This window comes from Lepisma saccharinum, chromosome 9, assembly GCF_977018435.1.
Source record: "Lepisma saccharinum chromosome 9, izLepSacc3.1, whole genome shotgun sequence".
NCBI lineage: Eukaryota > Metazoa > Arthropoda > Insecta > Zygentoma > Lepismatidae > Lepisma > Lepisma saccharinum.
Genome location: NC_139237.1, coordinates 61,207,807 through 61,231,271, shown reverse-complemented (window position 1 = coordinate 61,231,271; position 23,465 = coordinate 61,207,807). Strand labels below are relative to the sequence as shown.

At 40.3% G+C, this 23,465-nt stretch overlaps 1 protein-coding gene across 16 annotated transcripts in view; it reads right to left on the bottom strand.

Moving 5' to 3' along the window:
- The window catches only part of Rbp6 (RNA-binding protein 6), a 1,060,856-nt gene that overhangs the window by 576,473 nt on the left and 460,918 nt on the right, over positions 1-23,465 (bottom strand). For 11 of the 16 annotated variants that reach the window (XM_083128271.1, XM_083128266.1, XM_083128274.1 and 8 more), the window contains exon 6: positions 16,433-16,480. The exons of the other annotated variants lie outside the window; for them this stretch is intronic. In XM_083128271.1, coding sequence (XP_082984397.1) covers positions 16,433-16,480 — 48 coding nt within the window. The remainder of the gene's footprint in view (positions 1-16,432; positions 16,481-23,465) is intronic. 16 annotated transcript variants of the gene reach the window in all.

The window sequence follows — 23,465 nt, the reverse complement described above, 5'->3', positions numbered from 1 at the left end:
AATAAATATACCTCTTCTGTTTTGAATTGTGATACCTAGGAAAATATACTTCACCTGATTTGAATTGTGATAAACATATTTGATCTGCTTTGAATTGTGATAAATATGCCGCACGTGCTTTAATTTGCGATAAGGAAAACTTCATCTTCTTTGAATTGCGATAAGTGTACTTCACCTGCTTTGAATTGTGATAAATGTACTTCACCTGCTTTGAATTGTGATAAATGTGTTGCATCCGATTTGAATGAATTGTGATAAATGTGCTTCATCTGCTTTGAATGAATTGTGATAAATGTGCTTCATCTGCTTTGAATGAATTGTGATAAATGTGCTTCATCTGCTTTGAATGAATTGTGATAAATGTGCTTCACCTGCTTTGAATGAATTGTGATAAATGTGCTTCATCTGCTTTGAATGAATTGTGATAAATGTGCTTCACCTGCTTTGAATTGTGATAAATGTGCTTCACCTGCTTTGAATGAATTGTGATAAATGTGCTTCACCTGCTTTGAATGAATTATGATAAATGTGCTTCATTTGTTTTGAATGAATTGTGATAAATGTGCTTCACCTGCTTTGAATTGTGATAAATGTGCTTCACCTGCTTTGAATGAATTGTGATAAATGTGCTTCACCTGCTTTGAATGAATTATGATAAATGTGCTTCATTTGTTTTGAATGAATTGTGATAAATGCACTTCATACGCTTTGCATTATGATACATGTACTTTATGCGCTTTGAACAATGGCAAATATATTTCCGATTATTTGAATTCTGATAAGTATACTGGTTCCTAATGTAATGAAACTCAGAGCAGTTTGTGAAAGAAATACAACCACGACAATATCTGGGTATTAAAAAAAAATCCCAAATTTTCCGATAAAAAAATATCCCGTGGAGAGAAATCATGGAAAACAGCAACAAAACTGTATCAACCAGCAGGGAAAAAAGGTTTTCTGAGCATCCGAAATAAAAAAATACACTTAAATGAAAGTGAGATTTTTTTGCGTTATGCTTCATTTTTCAGCCGGAGTTTGGCAAAACCCCCTCCCCCTAAGCCTACTCCCAGTCCTTCCGATAATGAAATTTTTTCAACATGCTGACGTACACACTAATTACCTTTGCCTAAGTAGGGGGGTTGGATGGGGTAATTTTATTTCGACGCTATAGGGTTTAGAGGAGATGAGATTCATTGTGCGTTAATGTTGACCTGTAAACACACACATACAGAGCGGTAGAGGGACCCATACAGGAGTACCGTATGTACAAAGCTCTGACGGAACATTTTGCCTCATATCCAGACCACAACGAGACTTTTGGGAAACGGGTAAAAACAACAGCGCGCTAATTATTATGTTCTTCGCACGTGACAAAAAAAAAAAAAACAACGTGCATGTTTAACCTGGCGGTCAGGAGCTGGAGATCGTAAACCACAATGTGGATTTTGTACTTCTATGCATTTTCATAGCTGCACTGCTGTGAATGCAATCCGTGCATTACCTGGGCGAACCAAGTTACGCTCGCATTTCAGTGATTTTGGTAAAAAAAAATGAAGTGTGTAAAGTCCACAGAGATGTCAGTAGTTACTTACAGTTGGAAACCAGCTGTCGCAATTCACTCGTTAATAATGTACTATAGTCCGTGCCAACTACGAAGGCGGCTAACAGAAACGTTCCTCTGAAAACGCTTGTCTTGTTATCAATTCCTCATCCCATTTTTGGGGAACAGCACGGGAGGATATAACAAGTTTAAGTCGCATCTCTTAAAGGCTTTGGAAAGAAGTATTCATCAGACGACAGAATTCGTGCAGTAGTTGGTTAAGTCACTGGATTTATAGTAAAATGACAAGTGTGTCGTCGGTTCGATCCCCATCACCGGCAAAATTTGCTCACCGGAAGACGAGAGAAGAGGTGCTCTTTTGAACCGCAGTGTTACAATGAGTACGTTAAAAGCACCAGACAATGGATAATGTCCAATTAACATTGTACGCTAATGTACGTAGAACTACAGATAAGGATATATACCCTTATCTGTGGTAGAACCATGCCGTTAACCTTTAGAGATAAAACAATTTGTAAACTTATTCTTTAAAAAATACAACCCGACTTCACAAGTTCTTGATTGATTCATTGAGTTGTTTCTTTTTTTCACTTCCCCCTTCTGCCACTCTTGGTCAACCGCGAAGATATCATGACATGATATGTCAACTAGGAAGACGGCTGACACACTGGAGTTAATAATAAGAAACTTTGCAAGGATATGTAGAAGTAGCTAAATATGTATTAACAAACGAAGCCATAAACATGGTGAAAAAATTGATGGTAAGTTGATATAGGAGTATATAAATAAATCTACGTCACTTTTAAATTGAACACACTGGATTTATTTTTTTAAAAAAATAGCTAACACGCCTAATAAGCCAGAAACGTTTTTGTTAACTGTCGTAATATCTAGTTCACCTGACAGAAGAGGTGCTCTCTCGAATCGTAGTGTTAATATAAGTACAGTGAAAGACACTACACAATGAATAATATCTAATTAACAATGAATGCTACTGCAGAACCTTTGCCGCTAACATTCAAAGAAAAAAATCTTGTAAACTTATTAAAAAAACTTCTTAATTGATTGAATGAGTTCCGTGACAATTGACTTACAGCGAGTATGAAGATGAGTGACGAGTTGATGAAATCAATAAAGGGGCACTCGCAGAGAACACGATGCCAAGGTCGGGAATCGAACCCTGAACGTCTGACGTTACAAAGTTTTTGATTAATTTTTTGGGATATATTTCGCTTCGCTTTTCTGTCCTTTTTGGCTAACCGCGAAGATGGGGATGAGTGATGAAATTGATGAAGGGACACACACACAAACATTCATGCCCAGGCCGGGATTCCAACCCGGGGGTGTCGTAGCGCGCTGTGCTCACCACTCCGCCACGGGGGGCGGCGTTATAAAGTTTCGTTGACGTTTTAACAAACAGTAAGTAAACAGGAAAGATACATTTGCATGGAGAAATAGGCACTAAGAAGCTAAGTTGTCTACAAAAACATAGGCACAAACCTTCGGTGTTACCCATGTTTATCCAATCTATGCTAGACATTAACGCACAAAAATAGAGTTTGATATAAACATGGCCGACGAGCGAAGAAACGAGCATCTCTCATATTATCCCGAAATGAGCGAAGATTCCATCACCCAGCCTCCACAGAAGAGCGAAGAGTTGGGAGTAGAATCGCCAAAGGCATATACATCACCCGGCTCCAAAATCAAAACATAATTTGAAACTGGGTTGTCCAAGGTTGGGAAAACATCCCCTCAAGGAAAGGAAAAAAGAAGAAAAAAACAGGGAGGCCCCAAAGTAGCTGTCAAAATCGTTAATTAATTGCCGCAGCGTCAGCAAGTTTTTTTCCCCTCCCCCATTCACTGGCGTTTTCTTTACCTTCGAAAGAGCCTGTTTCAGTTTTATCAGCGCGCGGGGAGGTTTTTCAACCCTTCAAGAACCTCGCAAAGGCAACTTTTCTCGTTTTCCAGCGGGTCGGAAGAGCAGAAAAGGGGGAGGGGGGAGAAAAATTTATGAAGATTCCACGGTCGAGGGCGCGCGCAACTTCCAAGCCCTGAATTTATTTCCAAGAGGTAAGAGCTCTTGATATTCGCAATTAACTCATAACGTTTCCTTCTTCTTCCTTTACAGTCAAATCTGACGCCGGGAATATGCGAGAGAATAAGCCTGCATCCCGTGACGTAGCTGTTATCATACCGTGCTGCGACGTCAGAGATCCTGTGTTCGATTTCTCGAGCGAGGCATATCTTGTTGCAGTTTTTGAAGCGATGGAAGATATACCTCACATCTGCAAAACATAGAACCAGCGGATTAAGTGAAAAAATCCTCGTGGAGGGTAATTGCTTGTATGGTTGAACATGGCGACAATACAGAAAGTACTGTTTATGCTTTGCTAAACATTTCCTCACCAGCTTGTCCCCTGTATTCTCCCACATCAGTCACTGCATGGAACTTGAAATTGACAACGTTGGATAACCCTTTTACAGAGTGGCTACTCTAGGACCATGATAAAATTCAAGTATAATTACCGGCTTTCAAGGCGATGCTTAAAAACTTACGAAGCAGTGTGTTCTAGTCACATGAAAATCATAATATTACCCTGAAATGGGATCCCACACCCTATGGTATTGCAGCTGGAATCCCCCGAGGCATGCCTAGCTGAGTGTCATACTCTACCAGTGTTACCAGGAGCAACGTAATATAAGGTTAAAGGTAAAATTGCTGCCAAAATTATTATTATTCACACGATTGTATGGTCAGTATTTGAGATTTCGCTAGCATCCAGGGACGGAATTGTGAGCTTCTAGTGTTTTCAACCATAACTATATGCCACTAAAATACCACTTCGCTTCGTCCCCATAAGTAATGAAATGGTGTGCACGACTCCCAATGGTCCCAAATTACAGATTAGCACTGTATCATTCACAAAACTTCAAATTATGACCCTACGTTACCTTCATGCCTGTACATCGTGTTCCGAAAAATATCCCCTTCGGCTAAAACTGTTAACTGCTTTCTTAAAAAGAATTTCCTCTATGGTGCAAAATTGTAAATTTACATAATCAAAAGCATTTAAAAATCCCAATGGACGAGTGTCAATAAAGCAATACACATACGCGAGGGCGCATGCACACTCTCACCAAAACGTAATGTGTGTCGCCCAAGTCTACGCGATAATTGGATTTTAATAGCAAATTTTCAGACAACTTCTACCACCGCCGTAGAGTTAGGCAGCACACATAACGCCTTGCAGGGAAACGAGTATTTCAGGATGTAGGTGTCCCATTTTTATTGCCGATAACTGTACAACAAATAAATACGGATCGGGAATAGGAAATACAGAGGTTCTTTGCTGCCAGACCACTAGATGGATAGGTTGACACGGTCTGCTAAAACTGTAGAAAGAAATAGACCCACGACCACATAACGTAATGAAATCTAAGGAATGTGCAGGAAAATCAAGTTAATCCCATCGCTGTCTGTATATTGGAATATGGCCTGAACTTGTGTAAAAAATAAAAAATAAAAATGCGATTGGCAACACTGCTATCCAACAGCAAAGACTCCCATCCAAGCTGCAAACGTCGAGGCTGAATTGCGTAACCTCCTGAATTCGCCCATTGCCCCTTTTCCTGAAGGAACGTTAAAAACCGGCGCCTTGCAAAAACTTTCAAGTTTACTCGCTCACCTCCCCCACCCGCACCTTCCCTTCAACTCTTCTCAGGGCTGCTTATTAAGGTAATTAATCACCCTCCTCAACCCTCATCAACCCCCATTTCTGCCTTCTCCGCTTTGCTTTTTCTATCTTCCGCTCGCCTTCCACGGATTAATTTTTCGCGCAGCCTCCCTGCGTCAGCAAGTTTCTCCCGTTCTTTTAAGCCAAGAATTTTTCCCCATCCTTTTCTCAAGGTTCCTGCATTGTCCTCTCCAGATAACGGACGCTCGCAGACGAAGCGGCCTCGTTTGAAATTTAGAGTCTGCGAACGTCTTTGCTCGTCTCCTCTTACTGGGATCACTATCGTTGCGTGTCATTCCGTCGCTCTGCTGAGTGAACGAAATTCTTCATTCCCTCAATTTCATGTTCTTCTACAGGGAGTCTAGCAAAATAACAAATCCAAAATTCTTGACTTTTTGTTTTCCTTTTTCCACTTTCCTAAGCATGTATTTAATCGCACCCTAATTGGGTATAGTTGGAAATTCACGAAAATAGATATTTTTATTCAATGAAAAACTCCTGCCATACGGCCCCTTAAGATGAAAACTGAAGATGTACTTTAACAAGAGATTTAGACTTGATTTAATTATATGAATGCGTTTAAATGCTTCAGGTTTCATCCTGGATGCGAAATGGCCACATAACTTTAACATTTTTACAAAACTTCACGCATACAAGAATATAATTCTTAACAAAGTGAAAAATTCTTAACTTAACCACAACACGATACAATGTTAGATTTCCAAATATTCAATATTATCAAATCCCAGTACAGCTACATAACAAGCTAATTTCAGTACACTGCAAAAATTCTTGACCACAAGCATGATATATTGACCTTTCTTGACTGGTACGCACCCTGTCCTACAAGAGAATAGAACGGGAGCTGTACTCAAAATGTTTCTACCAAGGAACTCCACAGGTTACACTGACGAAATGAAGGCCAAGTCTCGTACATTATCGACCTTAAATAAACATGAAATCAGCTCTTTCAATTTCCTACAGATTAAAGACTACAGTCTGTCCAAGAAATGTGTGCAGCAACGCTGCGCATAACGGTATAGAAGGGGAGAAAGCGAGTGGGCGGGAAAACGAGGATTAAAGGTGGCAAGATCAAATTGGTGAAAGAACAATAGCAAACAACATGGATAGGGGATTGTACTGGCTGCGAGTCCAGACGGCAGAGCCTCGGTCTGCAACAATGGAGCCCAGGGTGTACTGCGTGGAAGAGAATTCCACTTTCCACTACTAAAGAACAACTTCACTAGAGTTCTTATGAGTTTCGTCACCTGAGCGCTACAATGGTTGCCTACGCAGTGCTTTTGAAAATTTTAAAAAAAATGTACTGAGGACATTGTGAACTGCATGTACATTCTTATTCTACCCTTGAGATCAATGAAGAGAAGTAGTTTTGGAACACATATTCCACCATGGGAGATACGTTAATAATCTTTAGAGGCTGGTTTAAGTTCACAAAATAATAGTGAAAATGTATAATTAAAAGCACGGGCTACGTTAGTGTGGGGACACGCTAGCACATTTTCCCAATAGTATGGGGAAATGTGCTGTAAGAGTACCATCTCCCAATAACCAAATATAACAACGTCGACGATTAAATTAACAACACTAAGGAAAAAATTTCAATTATATCATGCTCATTTATATTTAAAAAATAAAAAGTACATGTAAATAAAAGACGCAAGGTTGCCAACTGATAAGAAAGCAAGTTGCCAACTCCTGAAGCACCATTTCTTATTGAAATGATCCTTTCCGTGCACGCTTTCTAACAGATTCTTCCGTATTTTACCCTGTGGGCCTCGCAGGTACATATAACTTACTCTCCACGATTTCACCTGTATTTAGTAAAGCATCCAATAAAACAGTGATCGACAAGGTTTAAAAAATCATAAAAAATATAAAGTACTGAATTGCTTAGTGTTTGTGAGTTCGCCTTTCTCATGCCGAATCAGTAAAGAGTTCAACACTGCTGTTGAAACATCTAGTTTGTAGGTAAGAGATATTGAAAATATTCTACTAGTAGAAAGTATTTATAATCGTTACTTTTCCTTGTTTGAAATTGGCAGTGAAGACTTAAACAACTCCGTTGCATACAGTTAGAGATGACCGCCGGACCCTGTGGCAGAGTGGTTAGCACATCGCGCTGCGAGGCCAAGGGTCCCGGGTTCGAATCCCGCTCGGGCTTGGTTGTTTGTGAATGTCCATTCATCATTTCATCACTCGTCTTCGCAAATTAGCCAAGAGGCACAAAACGCGAAGTAAAATAAACTAGATAATAAAAAAGGTAGAGATGACCAGTAACAGTCGTTGTGCCATAGAATTAAGTACCTCTGGAATTATTTACAAAGCTTAAGCGTTGCCAACACTTAATAAATTTCAACTGGACTTCACCTTTAGCAAAAATGCCAGTATGAAAACTTTGGAAAAGTCTGATATAAATTTCAAGCCACACAATGGTTCAAACTGCATGGGGGAAAAAAAAATCAAAATCCGTATGAGGTCAATACTTGTCGTGCTGAAAGTTTTCTCTCGAATGACGTCGCATGAGAAATATATTTTTCCCTTTACAAGATTTATGCCAAATGCTAGAATTTTTTTTACGACTAGCATGAGGCAGGCACTGCGGAAAAATCTTGATCATCTCACGGAAAGGCAGAGATTGACAGAGAACGGGAGGTGGAAAGGGGGGGATGAGGGGAAAGACTAAGGAGAATATCATTAAGAAACGGGAAGAAGGAAGAGAAAACTTTTTCTCTTGCGTGATTTTCGAGCAGCTCATCGTTATTCAGCTTAAGGTGGTTTTTTTTTTCTCTCGAAGTCTTAATATTTCGTCTCGGTTCAGGCGAATTTCAACTGTTTCTCGTGACGTATTTAAGAAAAGGAAAAAGGGGGGTGGAAAAGGAGAACGAGGCCGTGGTACTAGGGGGGAGGGTGGCTAAAAGAAAAAGAAAGGCATTTCGTCTTCGAATTTTAAACGCTCGAATTATACTTCAAACTCTGACTTGAGTTTCGCCGAGAATAACGAACACACTTTGAATACCAATAACAAAAGGAAATGTGAAATATCGTTTCTCTAATATTCGGTACGGTGGGGAAATACACTTCGGGACTTGGGCGATAACAAAGGGTTTGAGTGACACTACTTGCCAGGTTTCGGGACGAAATTTCAATGCCTCCAAAGGTTCACGGGAAATCTCCTTCTTTATCTTCTACGGCATGAAGGAGAAATTATTGATGCTGCTTCTTAGGGATGCTGTTTTGATCTAGGGCATAAACTTAATGATACGTATGCATCTATTGATATTCATCCCTTTAACACCAGTGAGTCAAAGGCGAATATTATTACTGAAGCTTGTTCGGATCTAAGAGTTGACTTGGGGATATTAAAGGGTTTTTGTTTGAGTCAGACAGAGCTGTCAGAAAGTAAAGTTGACGCCACTCCAATGTAAGAGATAAGAAACAAATGCATTAATATCTTTACACGCCCACTCATTACACAGACCATCTTGCAAGTATGCATCTCGTCATAATTTCGATGCCTTCCACGATAAGCATGTTACTCCTTTCCAACAAGTACATGCGTGTGCATTATTTTTAAAAATGCATTAATACTTCCTCAGTTACAAAATACGCCATAGGAATGTATCATTTATGATGTTACAATATTTGGTAGGTAATTTAGTTTCTTTCAAAACATAGCATACATCTAGTATATATTCGAAAGTAACGTTCGTGTAAGTTGCACACTTTTTAAGGTTCACAATTGAAGTATGTGCACTTTATCTGAACAGGAGTGTACATACACTTTCATCTAGAGCAGTGGCATTCCGGGATTAAGCTGTCAACAGTTGTACCTTTTGATGACTTTCTACTTGAATTTGGTCGGTTTCTGGTTCATGAGCTTCTACTAGAACTGCACTGCTGGTAACCACTTGACTTCCATCCAAAATCATCTGCACAAATATTTTGGTTTTACGCCCCATAATACACTGACAATGTCACGTCCGCACGGTAGATGGACCTTTCAATACCGTTACACATTAGCCCACCCTAACTCTACCACGTCCACGCATGCGCAATGATCCTACATGTTGACCTCTTTTATACAGTGCGTACATTTTACAACCGGCCCCGAGCTCGAATATGAGAAATGTTACAATATAGTGATCTGCGCATTTAGTACCTTACAACAAATGTTAGAAATGGCGTCCTTCTTGCAGGATACACATGTCCGGACGGTTTGTCATATTCCTAGCAACCTTATGGAGTACTTTTGCGGTGATATTCTGAATGGCAACAGTGATGTGATGCTTCAGCTCTTTAAAAAGACCATAGGAAATAGTCCGGACTTGAGAGATCAGGAGATCTGGCGGGCCTTAGTCCTTGTGAAATAACCCTGTCGCCCAAAAAAAAAACCTCAAACAAACACGCAATCCGATAGGGAAAAGGAAGGGGAAGAAGAGAAGGGAGGGAGGGAGGGGAGTATAAGTATGCAAGAATTTAACAACAAGGTACAACAATATACACAAACAAACATTTGTTGTAAGGTACTAAATGCGCAGATCACTATATTGTAACATTTCTCATATTTGTGCTCTGAGTCAATTTTAAAATGTACGCACTGTATAAACAGGAATCATAAGGACAACCAAATATACTACCAGCATACCCATATAATCATTGGCAAAAGGAAATTAACTGACCAAATGTATAAGGCAATCTGTACTACAACACTACTCGTTGTAAAAAAGAGTTTTACCCTGGTACCAAACAGAACAAGAGGTTCCAGACTGTTGAGATATGGATCCTGCAACAAGAAATAGGAAAGGCAGAAGACCAATATGAGAGATCAGCCGTATCAAAAACCATTAACAGGTGCCATTTAGACGAAGACATTGCGATGGTGTGGACATGTTACTACATGTAGAATTGAGCAGGTAGGTCCTATACCCGAGGCCTGGGAGCAGAGGTCGATCACGTATACATTGGGAAGCGTGTGTGGAGAGAATTGTTGGAAAGAAAGGGGAAAACATTATCGGAAATCCGAAAACTTGTCTTTGATTGAAGAGGGGTACAAGAATTGGACGAAAGAACCCGACGCATGACGTCAAAAGAGAAAGAAGACTGCGTGCATCAATTGTATTTATTTGGTGAAAGAGAGGATGTCCATCCATTGTTAAGTGGATGCAATACTAAAGTCTTACAATGAATCCACAGTAGTGTACCGTGTCATGTCATACCAACAGACTGGTTTCCTCTTTAAACATCTAGAAGGCACACACGCAAAAAACATTGTTAAAATATAACCATGGCTATATTCAAAGAAAATTCATATATCACCTTTCCGGTCAATTTCTGACATTACTGAGCACATTTCCTGTAAAAATACAGGCAATTTCCAACATTCATTCTGACAAAAAGATATGGTAGAACCTGCTGGTAAAAAGTACACTGTATATGCATATACACATGTACGCGTATATAACTTTGCTGAAGTCATTCTCACTGAATTTCAGATTATATCATGATTATGTTCGTTTATGAATTACACTATACTTTTAATTTACTTATAAATATGGAATTTTTCAGAATTTACTAAAGCAGTAAAACACCGCCATTCATTTATTTTTCTTCTAAAAGACGTTGAAGTCCTGCAGCTGGGTAACCAAGATCCATTCCACCGATATGAGTGTGTATGTTCTTCATGTGAATTCTTTTCCTTGCTGCTAGCGTTTCATGATAAGACCTAGAGGAAATCAATTACATTTATCATGGTCTGGCGAAGATACAAGGGACGTTGAAATATTGAAAGGGATTTCTGAAGACTTACAAAAAAAGGAGGCAAGTTTCCGGATAGACTGCGTCACCATGGATTCGACATGCTTCCTCAGTGCAATAAGGAAGGTCACGCCAAACTGTCATCGTTTCAGAAATATACAAGGCTGAAATTTCGATCATCACAAATGACTCTTCCTTTAACAATTCCTTAATCTTGCAATTCCCGAGGGAAGAATGAAGGGAACAGTAGGAGTCAAAGCTAATTTTTGTTCCGAGAAAGATGGACAAAGGGTCATATTATTTTTATTTCGGCGGTACATTTGTGTGTTTGTTTCTACAATAATTTCCATATTCTAGAAGAAAATAATCCTAATTTCTCGTGAAAGAAAATATATTTTCACAAATACGATAGCGCATAGCACAAACCGACTTCAAAATTTCACTACCCGATATCGGAATATTACAATTTTAAAAAATGCAGAGGATTGGCGTATATAGTACGACTTCAGCTGAGGTCAATTTGATTTGATTTTATCTATTTAAGAGCTCTTTAATTTTTTATGCATTTTTTTAAAAAAATAATATTTAGAACCTTAGATGATTTTTTCGTCAGACAATTTCTTAACAATATCGGATTCCTTGTTGATTATATGCTCTATTTTAATGCCTATTGCAGATGTATTAGCCAAAAATTGTTCCATGAATGTCGATTTCCTCTCTTGGTGCATATTTATTCACTTATGTGCCGATTTCCTCTATTTTAATGTATATTTATTCACTTATGTGCCAATTTTCTCCTTTTTTTTCAACGCAAATTTTGAATGAGTCTATTTCTAGTGTCGAGTACTTCACTTCCAGTGCCCATATCCATTCTTTTAATAACCACTTAAGTTCTTTTAGTGACCATTTACTCTCTTTTAGTGCAAAACTAAGTTATGTAATGTCTATTCTGTTTTAGTACCTGTAGTCTTTCAGAACGTCTACTTTCACTTTTCTTGTTATATTTTTTATTCGACAATTTCTTCTTTAGTGATCAATTGCCTACCGCCCAATACTCTATGTTCCTTTCCCCTAATTAATGTTGTTCTAACTATATTTTGATAGAGAGGGAAGGAGGAATACACCATCAAGAAAGAGAGAGACAAAGAGAAGCATAACTTATAATGCACCACTAATTCTGCAATTTTGCGTACATTAGAATGAGAAAGTTGCAGGTTGGAGAAAAATTTACAAATTCGTTTTATGTTTCTGATACGTTAGTTCATGACTTGCTATTTAAAACCATTAAGGATCGAGCATCGTAACTTTTGAAAGTTTTGAACCATAATACCATTTCTGGTACAATCAGAACTCTCTCTTTCAAGAGGAATCGGAAGCAAAAATACTTTAGATCTTGGAAAAAGACCGTTATATTTTCGCAATGTCGATAATATTTAAGGTAACTATAGACTTGCATATTGTAGTGTTATTTAGTGATGATTGCGTCAATGGCAGCCTTCCCAAAGGAAGGGGACCAATGAACGGCCGATAGAAAAGGATTGCATGGAGAGTTGGTGTTTTAGGTCCACTGTATGCACTATAAGGCTAATCGGGACTGAATCTACAGTTTAAAGTGGGATCCGAACCACTACGGGCCTCCACCGGGTACCGAACCCGTGACCCCTTGATTATAAGGCTACGATGATTCCACTGCGCTATCGGGGAGGTAGCTTGCATGGAGAGGGCAACGCGACTGCAGCTACAAGCCGTTTGCAGCAACGTGCTCCGTCCACTCGCTATCTCCCCTTCTCTACAGTTATGTGCACACATATTCCTGGGACAGAGTATAGGGTTTTTACTGACCACTACTGGGCTGTAGGGACAGAATGAAGGATTATTTTGGAATTTTCATCAGTGTGAAGCTTCTTTATAGGTATTAGTCGTACAAATGCTCTGCCTTTAAACCATGTAATTCAACATGCAGGATCATGTCTCCAAAAGTAATTTACCAAACCCGTCCTTACTTCTCCTTTAAATTGAGGTTTTTCACAGGTTGTCGCGAAACGCCCTGTCGTTAGTTCCTAATTGCATTCTCGGGCGTCATACCTTACGGGGGGTGGGGGGAGGGGGAGCAAGAGAGAAAAATATGAACGCTGATCTACACACTCGAACTGCATATACGTACGTGCCGATATATTACCGGCCGGTAGCATATGGAGACGACGAAGAGAAATTCGGCGCTTCAGAGCACGGTGACGTAACCAATAGGTTCATCGATCCTATTTAATGCGAGTATCGTGTCCTCGCCTGGGAGGTGGCCCACGGTCCTGGATCACGTAACAAATGGCGTCACACTTCAACGTGAGAACGTTTCTTTTTTAAAAATCTACTCGGGGAAAGACTGCAAAATAGCGCCTGCCTAGAACCGTAGTGCATTTAACATAATTGTATCTGAAGGTTAAGCACTGGAACCTAGTCGGCGGCAGTGGTGATTGATTAGATTGTCACTGGCGTCGAAATTACACACGTCGCAAACGTAGATAGATGTTGCATTCTCAAGCGACATTCGAAGTAGAAGTTGCACTCATAGGCAACATTAAAAGTAGTCTTGCTTGCATTCTCAAGCAACATTAGAAGTAGATGTTGCTTGCATTCTCAAGCAACATTAAAAGTAGATCTTGCTTGCATTCTCAAGCAACATTAAAAGTAGATCTTGCTTGCATTCTCAAGCAACATTAAAAGTAGATCTTGCTTGCATTCTCAAGGAACATTAAAAGTAGATCTTGCTTGCATTCTCAAGCAACATTAAAAGTAGATCTTGCTTGCATTCTCAAGCAACATTAAAAGTAGATCTTGCTTGCATTCTCAAGGAACATTAAAAGTAGATCTTGCTTGCATTCTCAAGCAACATTAAAAGTAGATCTTGCTTGCATTCTCAAGCAACATTAAAAGTAGATCTTGCTTGCATTCTCAAGCAACATTAAAAGTAGATCTTGCTTGCATTCTAAAGCAACATTCGAAGAAGATGTTGCATTCTCAAGCAACATTCGAAGAAGATGTTGCATTCTCAAGCAACATTCGAAGAAGATGTTGCATTCTCAAGCAACATTCGAAGATGTTGCACTCGCAAGCAACATTCGAAGAAGATGTTGCATTCTCAAGCAACATTCGAAATAGACGTTGCATTCCCAAGCAACTTTCGAAGTAGACGTTGCATTCCCAAGCAACATTCAAAGGAGACGTTACATTCCCAAGCAACATTCAAAGGAGACGTTACATTCCCAAGCAACATTCAAAGGAGACGTTGCATTCCCAAGCAACATTTGGTAGGTATTTTCTACAAAAACACTGTATGTAAAAATATCCCTCTTAAAGATATTAATTGTGAGAAGAGTTATAAAGATACTGTGAAGTGAAACGTGTCTTTATTTCACTTTGAATTTTGGAACAAAAAGAAGTTCAGGAACAACTCCACTTCACAGTTTCCGGCACTGCTTCTGCATGCATTATTTTACTCTTTTTCTATCAATATCTGCAAACCTTCTACCACGAGTTGTATCACGTTGACTCCTATAGCATTATATTTTATTTGCAATCACAAACTGAGTCGCAGATAATTTCTTCAGACCTCCAGATAGCGGACAAAAGTGTCAATTTTAGTGCCATTATTACAGTGCTGTTTGTGTTGAATACAGTTTTCGAAAAAAATAATGTTATTTCCCTCAGCAACATTAGTCATACATTCGGTAGAAATCATGTATTGCCAAAAATGCAGTAACGAAAAAATAACAATTTGCAGTCATGCCGAAACATTGACTTTACTAACCATTAAAAAAAAATGGCAATTAAAGACCAAGATGAAAACTGACTTTACTGGCTATTTTAGCCCTCTGTACATTACACTCATACATAGGACTTGGAAGATTATCAAAGCAAGGAAAGAGGCTGGTAGTGTAATTTGCACACCCTTGACCTTCTCACCTCCCTCCTCTTTCAAAACAAATGGCTGTTGGATAGTGTGCAACGTGTTAATAATGCGAACGCTGAAAGGAGCGACATTACAGGAAGCATAAACAACATTCACAACTCCACAAACAAGTGTATGGCCAATCACGCTGTAAAAACGAATGGAAAAAAGATTGTCAACGTACAGAAATAGCTCAGAACCCGGTCCCATGCATTTGAAGGTTGGCAGTACCTATAAGGTTTCTTCTCTTACAAACTGTGTTTTGAGTTTTCAGTACCAATGCCGACGTCCCAAATTTCGAACAAAAAGTAGATTTGTTTAGATTATGCCACAAAGATCCTCGAGTACATTGATTGCTCAATATTCTTAATGGAAAAAAAGTACTACAGTGATCCAGTTAGTAGGGCGTGGAGGAGACGATCTTTGTGGAAGGTTCCCCAGTTGATCCACTGTTCACACATGTTACGCCTTGCAAACTGCACTCCTGAAGGTTTAGCCTACTAGACTGTGGCGCCTGGTCCTCGTTTGTGATGCGTATACAGTCGAAGATTTTATCACATCTGACACCTTTGAATTTTAATTCTTCATGAAGTTTTCATTTCTGCATTCGGTTCAAATCAGTGGTTTTAAAAGGATATGTAATTCATTTCACTGAAGAACACTTTTCCACATGTTATCTTTTCATACCGTGCAACATGACCAAGTATTCACTGCGCAAATGTGAAACCTGTCAGTTCAGAGGTTCAACACCTCATGGGTACACTGAATTAAAAATAACTAACCATTAATTAAGGATTCCACAATATTGTAGTTACAGAAAATACTTATTGTGGGTAATTAGAATGAATTGCATTTTAAGCATTTTTGAACGTCATGTTTTTGAAAAGAAGTGCAGTGTCCAATGATGTAATGCACTCAGATCTAAATAAGTAGTTTATAAATTGAAGGGCTCGAGTGTAAAACATGGTAAGTGACAGTTTGGTCATTTTTGAGTCACAAAGTAAAATGTGCCTTCCTTAAATTTTCGAGTGAAATTGCCTACAATACAATTTGCATTGGACTCAGTGAAGTCTTCTGAAATTGGTAAACACTACACGAAAACAATGTATCTACAGTATAGCTTCTAATAATCTTTTCTTCTTAATGAACTCGAAAATTACCAAAAATGTCACTTACCATGTTTTCCACCCGAGCCCTTCAATTATTGTAGTCAATTTGATGCATGTATTCTTATTCTGTTCATGGGAAAATTATTAATATTAGGTGTGAAACTGTTAAAGTAACATCTACATATTTTTATCGCCAGTTGGCAACCCTTTGTGCATAAGTATTAATAGTCTTACTTTCTACTGGTAACTCTGATTTGAAAAAGTTAACGTTAGAATGAAAAATTAATAAGGAGAGCGAGCTTACCTCGTCAGACACAGCAAAAGGGTAGGAAAAGTCAGAGATGTCACTCACCTGCGGAAAAACAAAGGAAAATTAATTTTGAAAATGCATTACTTGGCTGTTCTGTATAACTTGTGTGCGCGATACAAAATAATACGTATAAAAGTATGATATTAACATTCTTAGATACAAGAGTTTAATCTTGACAATCATTCTCAATAAGAATACATGCATATCAAGGGTGTTCGGGAAAAAAGCACTTAAGTGACAAACTGCGTTTGTTGCTTTCATTCAAATCACACTGAATTATATTATAAGTATAATTGTTTTATTGGGCACGTGTAACGATTCTTGACAGCGAGGATCCAACATTTATATCATGTCTGTAATGTTTCCTACTAAAAGAATTAACATAAATGTCTGCTGTAAAATTTCATTTTTTGACTTAGGTGCTTTTTCCCCGAACACCGTATATATCTGAACATAAAAATTAATTCAGGACATAAGAAAATCTATTCATTTTTTGAGGGGGAAAATTGGTCACGAACATTGTTTTTTTTTATTGTAATATGATCAGGCAGATATATTGAAAAGAAGTATTTTATGTTTTTTACGTGGTTTCTATCATTTTTCTCACTGCGTCACCCCTCCCCCACCATCTACCTGTTTATATCTCCCTACCTCCCCGATGACGTAATGGTATTGTCGTCGCTTTGCAATCAAGGGATTCCAGGTTATACCCATTGGAGGCACATCGGATCTCACTTTAAATTGCAGGTTTGGTTCGATTAGCCTATGTGGGCATAAGGTGGACTTAAAGCAAAGCTCAAAATATGTATATCCCCTTCCACCTCTCTATCTATCTGTCTGTCCATCTCTCGTCCACTACATTGTAGGTATCCCTTTATCTCTTTTCTCACTTATCTCACTCTCTCTCTCTCTCATTTATCTTAATCACTTTTTCTTTCTCCCTCATATGTACCATGAAGGGAGTGAAGCCGCCTCAGGTTCGCAAATCATAACCAAGATTGTCCCTGTCCGAGGGCGTAAGACAAAGATTTATCTGTTTTCCTTCGCAGTTCTGCTTTTCCAGACGTTGATTTTTTTTTGTAGAAGCGATTCCTTTCTCTGTCAACCTTGAGATTTCGACTGCAGTTTCTACAGTGGCAAATTCCACCTTTCGGGTCCGCCTGCCGCTGCCGAAACTTCCCAACGCGCCCGGGAACTGCATCAGTGGATGTGCCGGTCCCTTCAGCCCTGCTTTACCGCCCGGTGGAATCAATAGTTACGCAGGCGGTTAGCAATCTTATGCTTACTAACGATCCTGCATCGGTCTCTCAACGGCCGCAGAACACAATGGTAACAGTTAACGTGCCATTTCATCCTCGGCGCCCCGTTCCAACACTTTAATTAACCGATGGAGCACTGACAATGGGCTCTCGCTGTACAAAGCTTGCAATGCGGTAACATCACCTTCTGGTTGTTGGCCGCTAACTGAACAACCCGCAAAGTCGAGGAACATGAGACTAATATTCGATGGATTCTCGTGGAAGCTCGAACTGGCGAAAGGGGTATTTTTCCTTCTACCCCTTCCCTCATCTCACACTCACTCTCTCTCTATCCGTGTGAGTCTACCCCTGTGGAAGCACGTGTCTCGTATCGCTGGACCAACATATAGAGACCACAGCATCTTTCTCACGAGAGAAGCGGAAGTCGATTTCCCCATCAGCAACCCTTCCACATCACCCCCACTATTACTGGGAAGTTAGTTCGAAACAAGCCAGAACTTCCCTTGCGAGACACGGTACGAAATGGAGGTATGTCCCAGGACGAACTTTGTCGGTTATGGCGGGGAGTGAACATTTTGGAGGATGTCAACGGTATATCAATTTGCTTGAAGAGTTTTGTCCATAATAAGGGATGTTAATCTCTTCCAAACTTTTTCTGCTAGAAAATCACTCCCCAAAATCACCAAATACCTCTTATATCTCTATTTTTCAACTTGAACGGGGGAATGAATGTTGAAGTGATGAAACTACGAACTACACGGGGAAAGAGTCACCAAGAGATATCCAAGCATTACCCAAGATTTGAAACTACACACACAGACAACTTGGAAATGCCTTAAATGCAGCTGCCTGTGCACCAAATAAGAATCTGACGCACATTCAATCCATCAATTAAGAATATATGGATTGAACCCGGGAACCCTTGACTACAAGGTGATATCACTACAACAACGGGGAGGTCACTCTTATCTGTTATGTGTGATGTAAATTTTCAATAAAATTAATAGTGCAAGTAAGAAACCTAAATAAAACAAAACATTAATGCGTATCGTACCCAAGGCATTGGGTAGAAGTGTCAAGTCTTAACATAGCAGAGAAAGGAATGCTGAATAAGTAATCAGGCAAAGGTTAGGTTATTGACTTGGGATGCGTATGTGGCATGAGAGTTGGAAGGGTAGAGAATGGACAGTGGGCGAGTGCACGGGATAGAGCAAGGAAGATGGAGGGACGATTATTGGACAGTGGTGAATGAGGAGAGTGAACTCTAACTGGAAGGTCAGATGTGTGTCAATTACCAATCTATAGAATAACCTTAATCCAATTGTAAGGCAAGTAATATCCTTTTTCTTAACAAATCCATATCGGTTCAGTCATGGAGAGTACAGAAATCCAATTATTGTACATGTGAATTCTTATGCCATTCCTTGGAATGTAACCTCTCGCATATACCGCATTTAGGCCAAGCGAGTGATAACCATCTGAAAGATGAATGATGAATAACTACATAACATGATGTAATGAAAAATAAAACAGAAAAAACTTAATTTACGAGTATGAGAAGCTTTCTAATTTAGTTTGCTTTTCTGTCTCTCAAGAATAATCGTATTAATGATTGATAAAATGGATTATAGAACAATCAAGACACATCCATGTTTGCCCATGATTCGAACCAAGAACCCCTGGCTTCGTAATGCGAACCATTCCACAGCAGAGGGCAGCACAGAACAAGGCGCCGAATGCAAAAAAGAGGAAATCCTGAACAAAGACTATTTGAAACACGAACAATTCCGAGAATAACAGGACGAGACGAGGCAACCCTGGGTGTTCCTATGTAATCCCCCTCGAGGTTCCGCATACACTGGCCTTCATTTAATTATCATGAGCTAGATAATGACATTCGCTAAGTCTCCTCGCGAAGAGAGAAGAAGCTGCAACGCTGGGTAAGCCAGGCCGAGACGACCCGCCCAATAAACTTAGAGACAAAGGAGAGCGCTAAGAATATTCTGTTCCGGGGGGTAAAGTCCAAACCACTGTCAGGGGGCTCCCATAGCAGCCTTCGGAAAGGCTTTGTATCGATATCCTGTTACTTGGGTGCTATGAGGACAAAAACATAAGTGGTCATTTGACCCTCTTCGGGTTGAGGAAGTGGAAAAAAATTCCCATCTCACTGCGTTCAATGTACGCCACTTACAACTTGACGACGGGAATTAATAGCGAATTGATGATACTACACGAGCAAGACGGCACAAACGGATATCTAAGCTTTAAACAAGAAGTGAAACCACCAGGATTCGCCCAGGATTCTAACCTACGACCGGTGCTTCGTAGACTAATAATAATTTCACAAATCAAGTGTTAAGTAAGACGTTCAATTAGCATCACCAAATTTTGAACGGCATGGTATTCCAAACATGCAATATACGTAAACTATTTTTTTTTTTAATTTTCCTTCCAGTGGAAACGTAAGCAGATCGTTTCGACGATGAACCGACAAACTCCGAGTAAATTGAAAAGAACGAGTCGTTAACAGAAGGTATGGATAAAGGAATCATTTACGTTCGGCCATTGCAATGAAAACACCTACGAAGCCGCTAAAACGAGGACGATTTCATTCTATATAACCGGTGAATCAAGAACGGCTCAAGAGCCCGATTCGATTTTACTGCGTCCCTTCATAAAAACTGAGCGTTCTGGAGGAATCGCGTGTCCATTCACCGAAACAAAGAAAATGCTCGGCAGAGACGGCTAATTCCATCAGGCAGGGTAATTACGTTCACCGTTCGAGTAGTTAGGGCTCAAACGGTCATTCTTTGCCGCGAGAGTCGGAATCCTTGCAGAGCTCCGCCACGATTCTGCAGCGAACGGAATTTATCGTCGACACCAATAGCACAGCCGTAAACAAATCTCGATTGCAGCACCATCGAAACGACGAGTGTTGCTTTCCTCTCCCCTCTTCCCCTAGCGCCAACGGAGAATCGAGAGTGTCGCCATCTATCGTTGAAATTGCAATAAAACACCGACGGAACACATCGTTAAGCAATCCAGTTGACTGCGGAGGGATGAAAAAAAAAGAGAGAGAAGATGTCGAGAAGTTGGAAGGGGGGAAATGGGACCAATACAGGAGGACGGTCGTAAACAAAAACGAATCTGCAAGCTTCCCCCTTCCTTCTCCTCCTCTCTCACTTTCCTCTCGAAAGTCTGCGTTATCCTGGAATGAAAAGTTACGAACCCCAGACGCCGGCACAAACACTCGAGCAGTGTACTCTTGGCTCCCAGGGCGTCTGGCGATAAAGCTGCCCGTAGCTACTCGAGGGGTGTGTATATTAGGCAGCCCTCGAAGCAGTAGTCGGTATTTTTAACAACTCCCTGACAACTACGGGATCCGGAAACGAGATCTCTGGCCTTCTGCGTTTGATACATAACGCCGTCCAATGCACACAAAGAGATGAAAGAAAATTGAAAGAAATGCCGTCACAAATGGAAAAAATGAAGAAAAGGGAAAATAATTTAACTAGGCTGCAAATTATCGCCAATTTTCTCATTTTCCCAGTTCGCACAAGACTTGACGTCATGAATCCACCTCTGTTCTCTCCTTATCAATGCGTATAACATTTTGTGACAAGGATTCCAGTCTTGCATTGCGATTTGTTTCGTAATTACCTATAATTTTGAACCTTATTTTCTCTTAGTACTACCCTTCTATGATCTCCTCTTCCTTCAAATTCAACGTGCCTTCCTTTACCGCCTTTTGAGGAACCTAGTTCTACAATTATGCAGCACATCTGTATAACTGTGACATCTATCATTGTACAGTTCCTTGTGCCCACACACGTTAATAGTCAGCATAAAACTAATACTACTTCTATTTTAGCTTACTTAAGTCTCTTTTCTACCTCTTGCATTAATCACGACGATGAGAATCAATTAAAATTTTATGAAAAGGGATGACGGGACAAACACACCCATGCCTGACCATGCCTGATCGAATCTTTGGCCTCTGGCTTCGTAGCGCGTTGCCTGACAATCTTAAGCAATAATAGCGAGTCATTGTTGTTGACTATGCAATAAAAGACGTAAGAAACAAACGTACACAAGGGGAAATAGCTTATGCAAAGTGAATATGCATCGCTTACTCTCCCCCCCCCCTCCCTTCTCTGGCGAGTAAGGAGTAGCCTTTGCAGAATGTCAACCTCATTTCTACGTAGTACACCCTGGACTGACTTCATTGTTGGTCTAGCGTCTGGCTAATGATGCACTGGAGTCCGGACTCACAGCCAGTATAATCTTTGTGGAGAATGTCTCTGTGTGGTTTGTGTTAGTTACATCCTGTCCATCTACGTTTGTAAGTGTCATTTCATCGATTTTATATTATCACCATTCTTCCTCATCGTTGCGACTAGCCAAAAAGCAGAAAAGTTGCGTAAAATAACCAAATTAATCTCTCGCACTCAAAGAGAGAAAGATTGGGAGCTTGGTAGAGAGTCGAACATCTGACGTTGCACAAATTAGCTACAATTGCTCGAGTTGTACGTCCCTCTGCGCATGCTCAGAAGACCACAGCTCATTTCACTGCGCATCGCAGGCTCGCTGAAGCGCTCCTTTTGTTGCACAGGAAGTGTTGGGAAATGCGACAAGGGCTGGCAGAAATAGAATGCTGCCAAGAACGGATCAGAGTTTGCCAGAAGTAATATGACGAAAAGGGTGGTACAGTGTTACAGATGTGTATTTTCACTGAAACATGTTCATAGTTTAAGCATATCCTGATAACATGTGACTCATGCAATATCATACAAGAGAGAAGGCTCCCTTTTGGGGCAAAAGTCGAAAGGAATATTGTTGTTACAGTAAAGCAGAGTGTCCTATCGAAACTGAATTGCGCTTACAACGACACAAACAAGATCAAACCTACCGCGAAATCATGATTATCAGGTATCATTTTCAAGCAAGCGGCGCCTCTGTACTAAATTAGACTGGCTGAATGCCTCTGAAACAAGATGGCATGAGGAGCGTTATGGTAATTGCGTCAGCTCCTCCACTACCCCCCCCCCCCCCACCCGAGCCGTCATCTTTCATAGAAGAGCGTTCCATGATCCCACCAGCAAGGCCGAGTTCACCAAGTGAGCAAACATCCCTCCTGCTCCTCCCCCCCCCCCTTTCCACCCCGCCGTTCGTTCCGCCTTTGTGTACCGGAGGCTTCATTTGCGCAACTAAGTGGTTTCTCTGAGCGCATTCAAGTCGGTCCAAGAGGAAGGAACTCCTCGTCTGCAGGGCGCTGGAGATGAAAAAAAAAAAAATGAATCCCCGTGCAACCGTACGCACTCGCAACCCACCCCCTCGATTCCAGGGATCCTTCAGTACGGAGACGCCGGTTGTTACGCAATTGCGTGCGTGTTTTCCTGGAAACGCAAGATACGCAGTTTTCTCAGCCTTTTGCGTGAACCGCAGAAGATACACCACGTAACACAACCTTAGGGCAGAGCAAAATCAAGGAGCTGGAAGCAGATTTTCACGAAATGATCGGGATTTCGAGATCACTGCCGGACGGAACTCTAGTGGTGATTCCGCATTGAAGATACGGACCCACAAGATCAAAGAAAGGACCCTTGTGACCAGACTGGCCAACCAAAGTCCCGGACAAAAATCCCAATACGCCTTCTGAACATTAATCTATTAGAGTGGCGAAAAGATGTACGCAGTAGGCAGATCATCATCCCTAGCTATCACTTTACATTAACTGGGGAATTGTAGTGTTACACAGTGACATCACC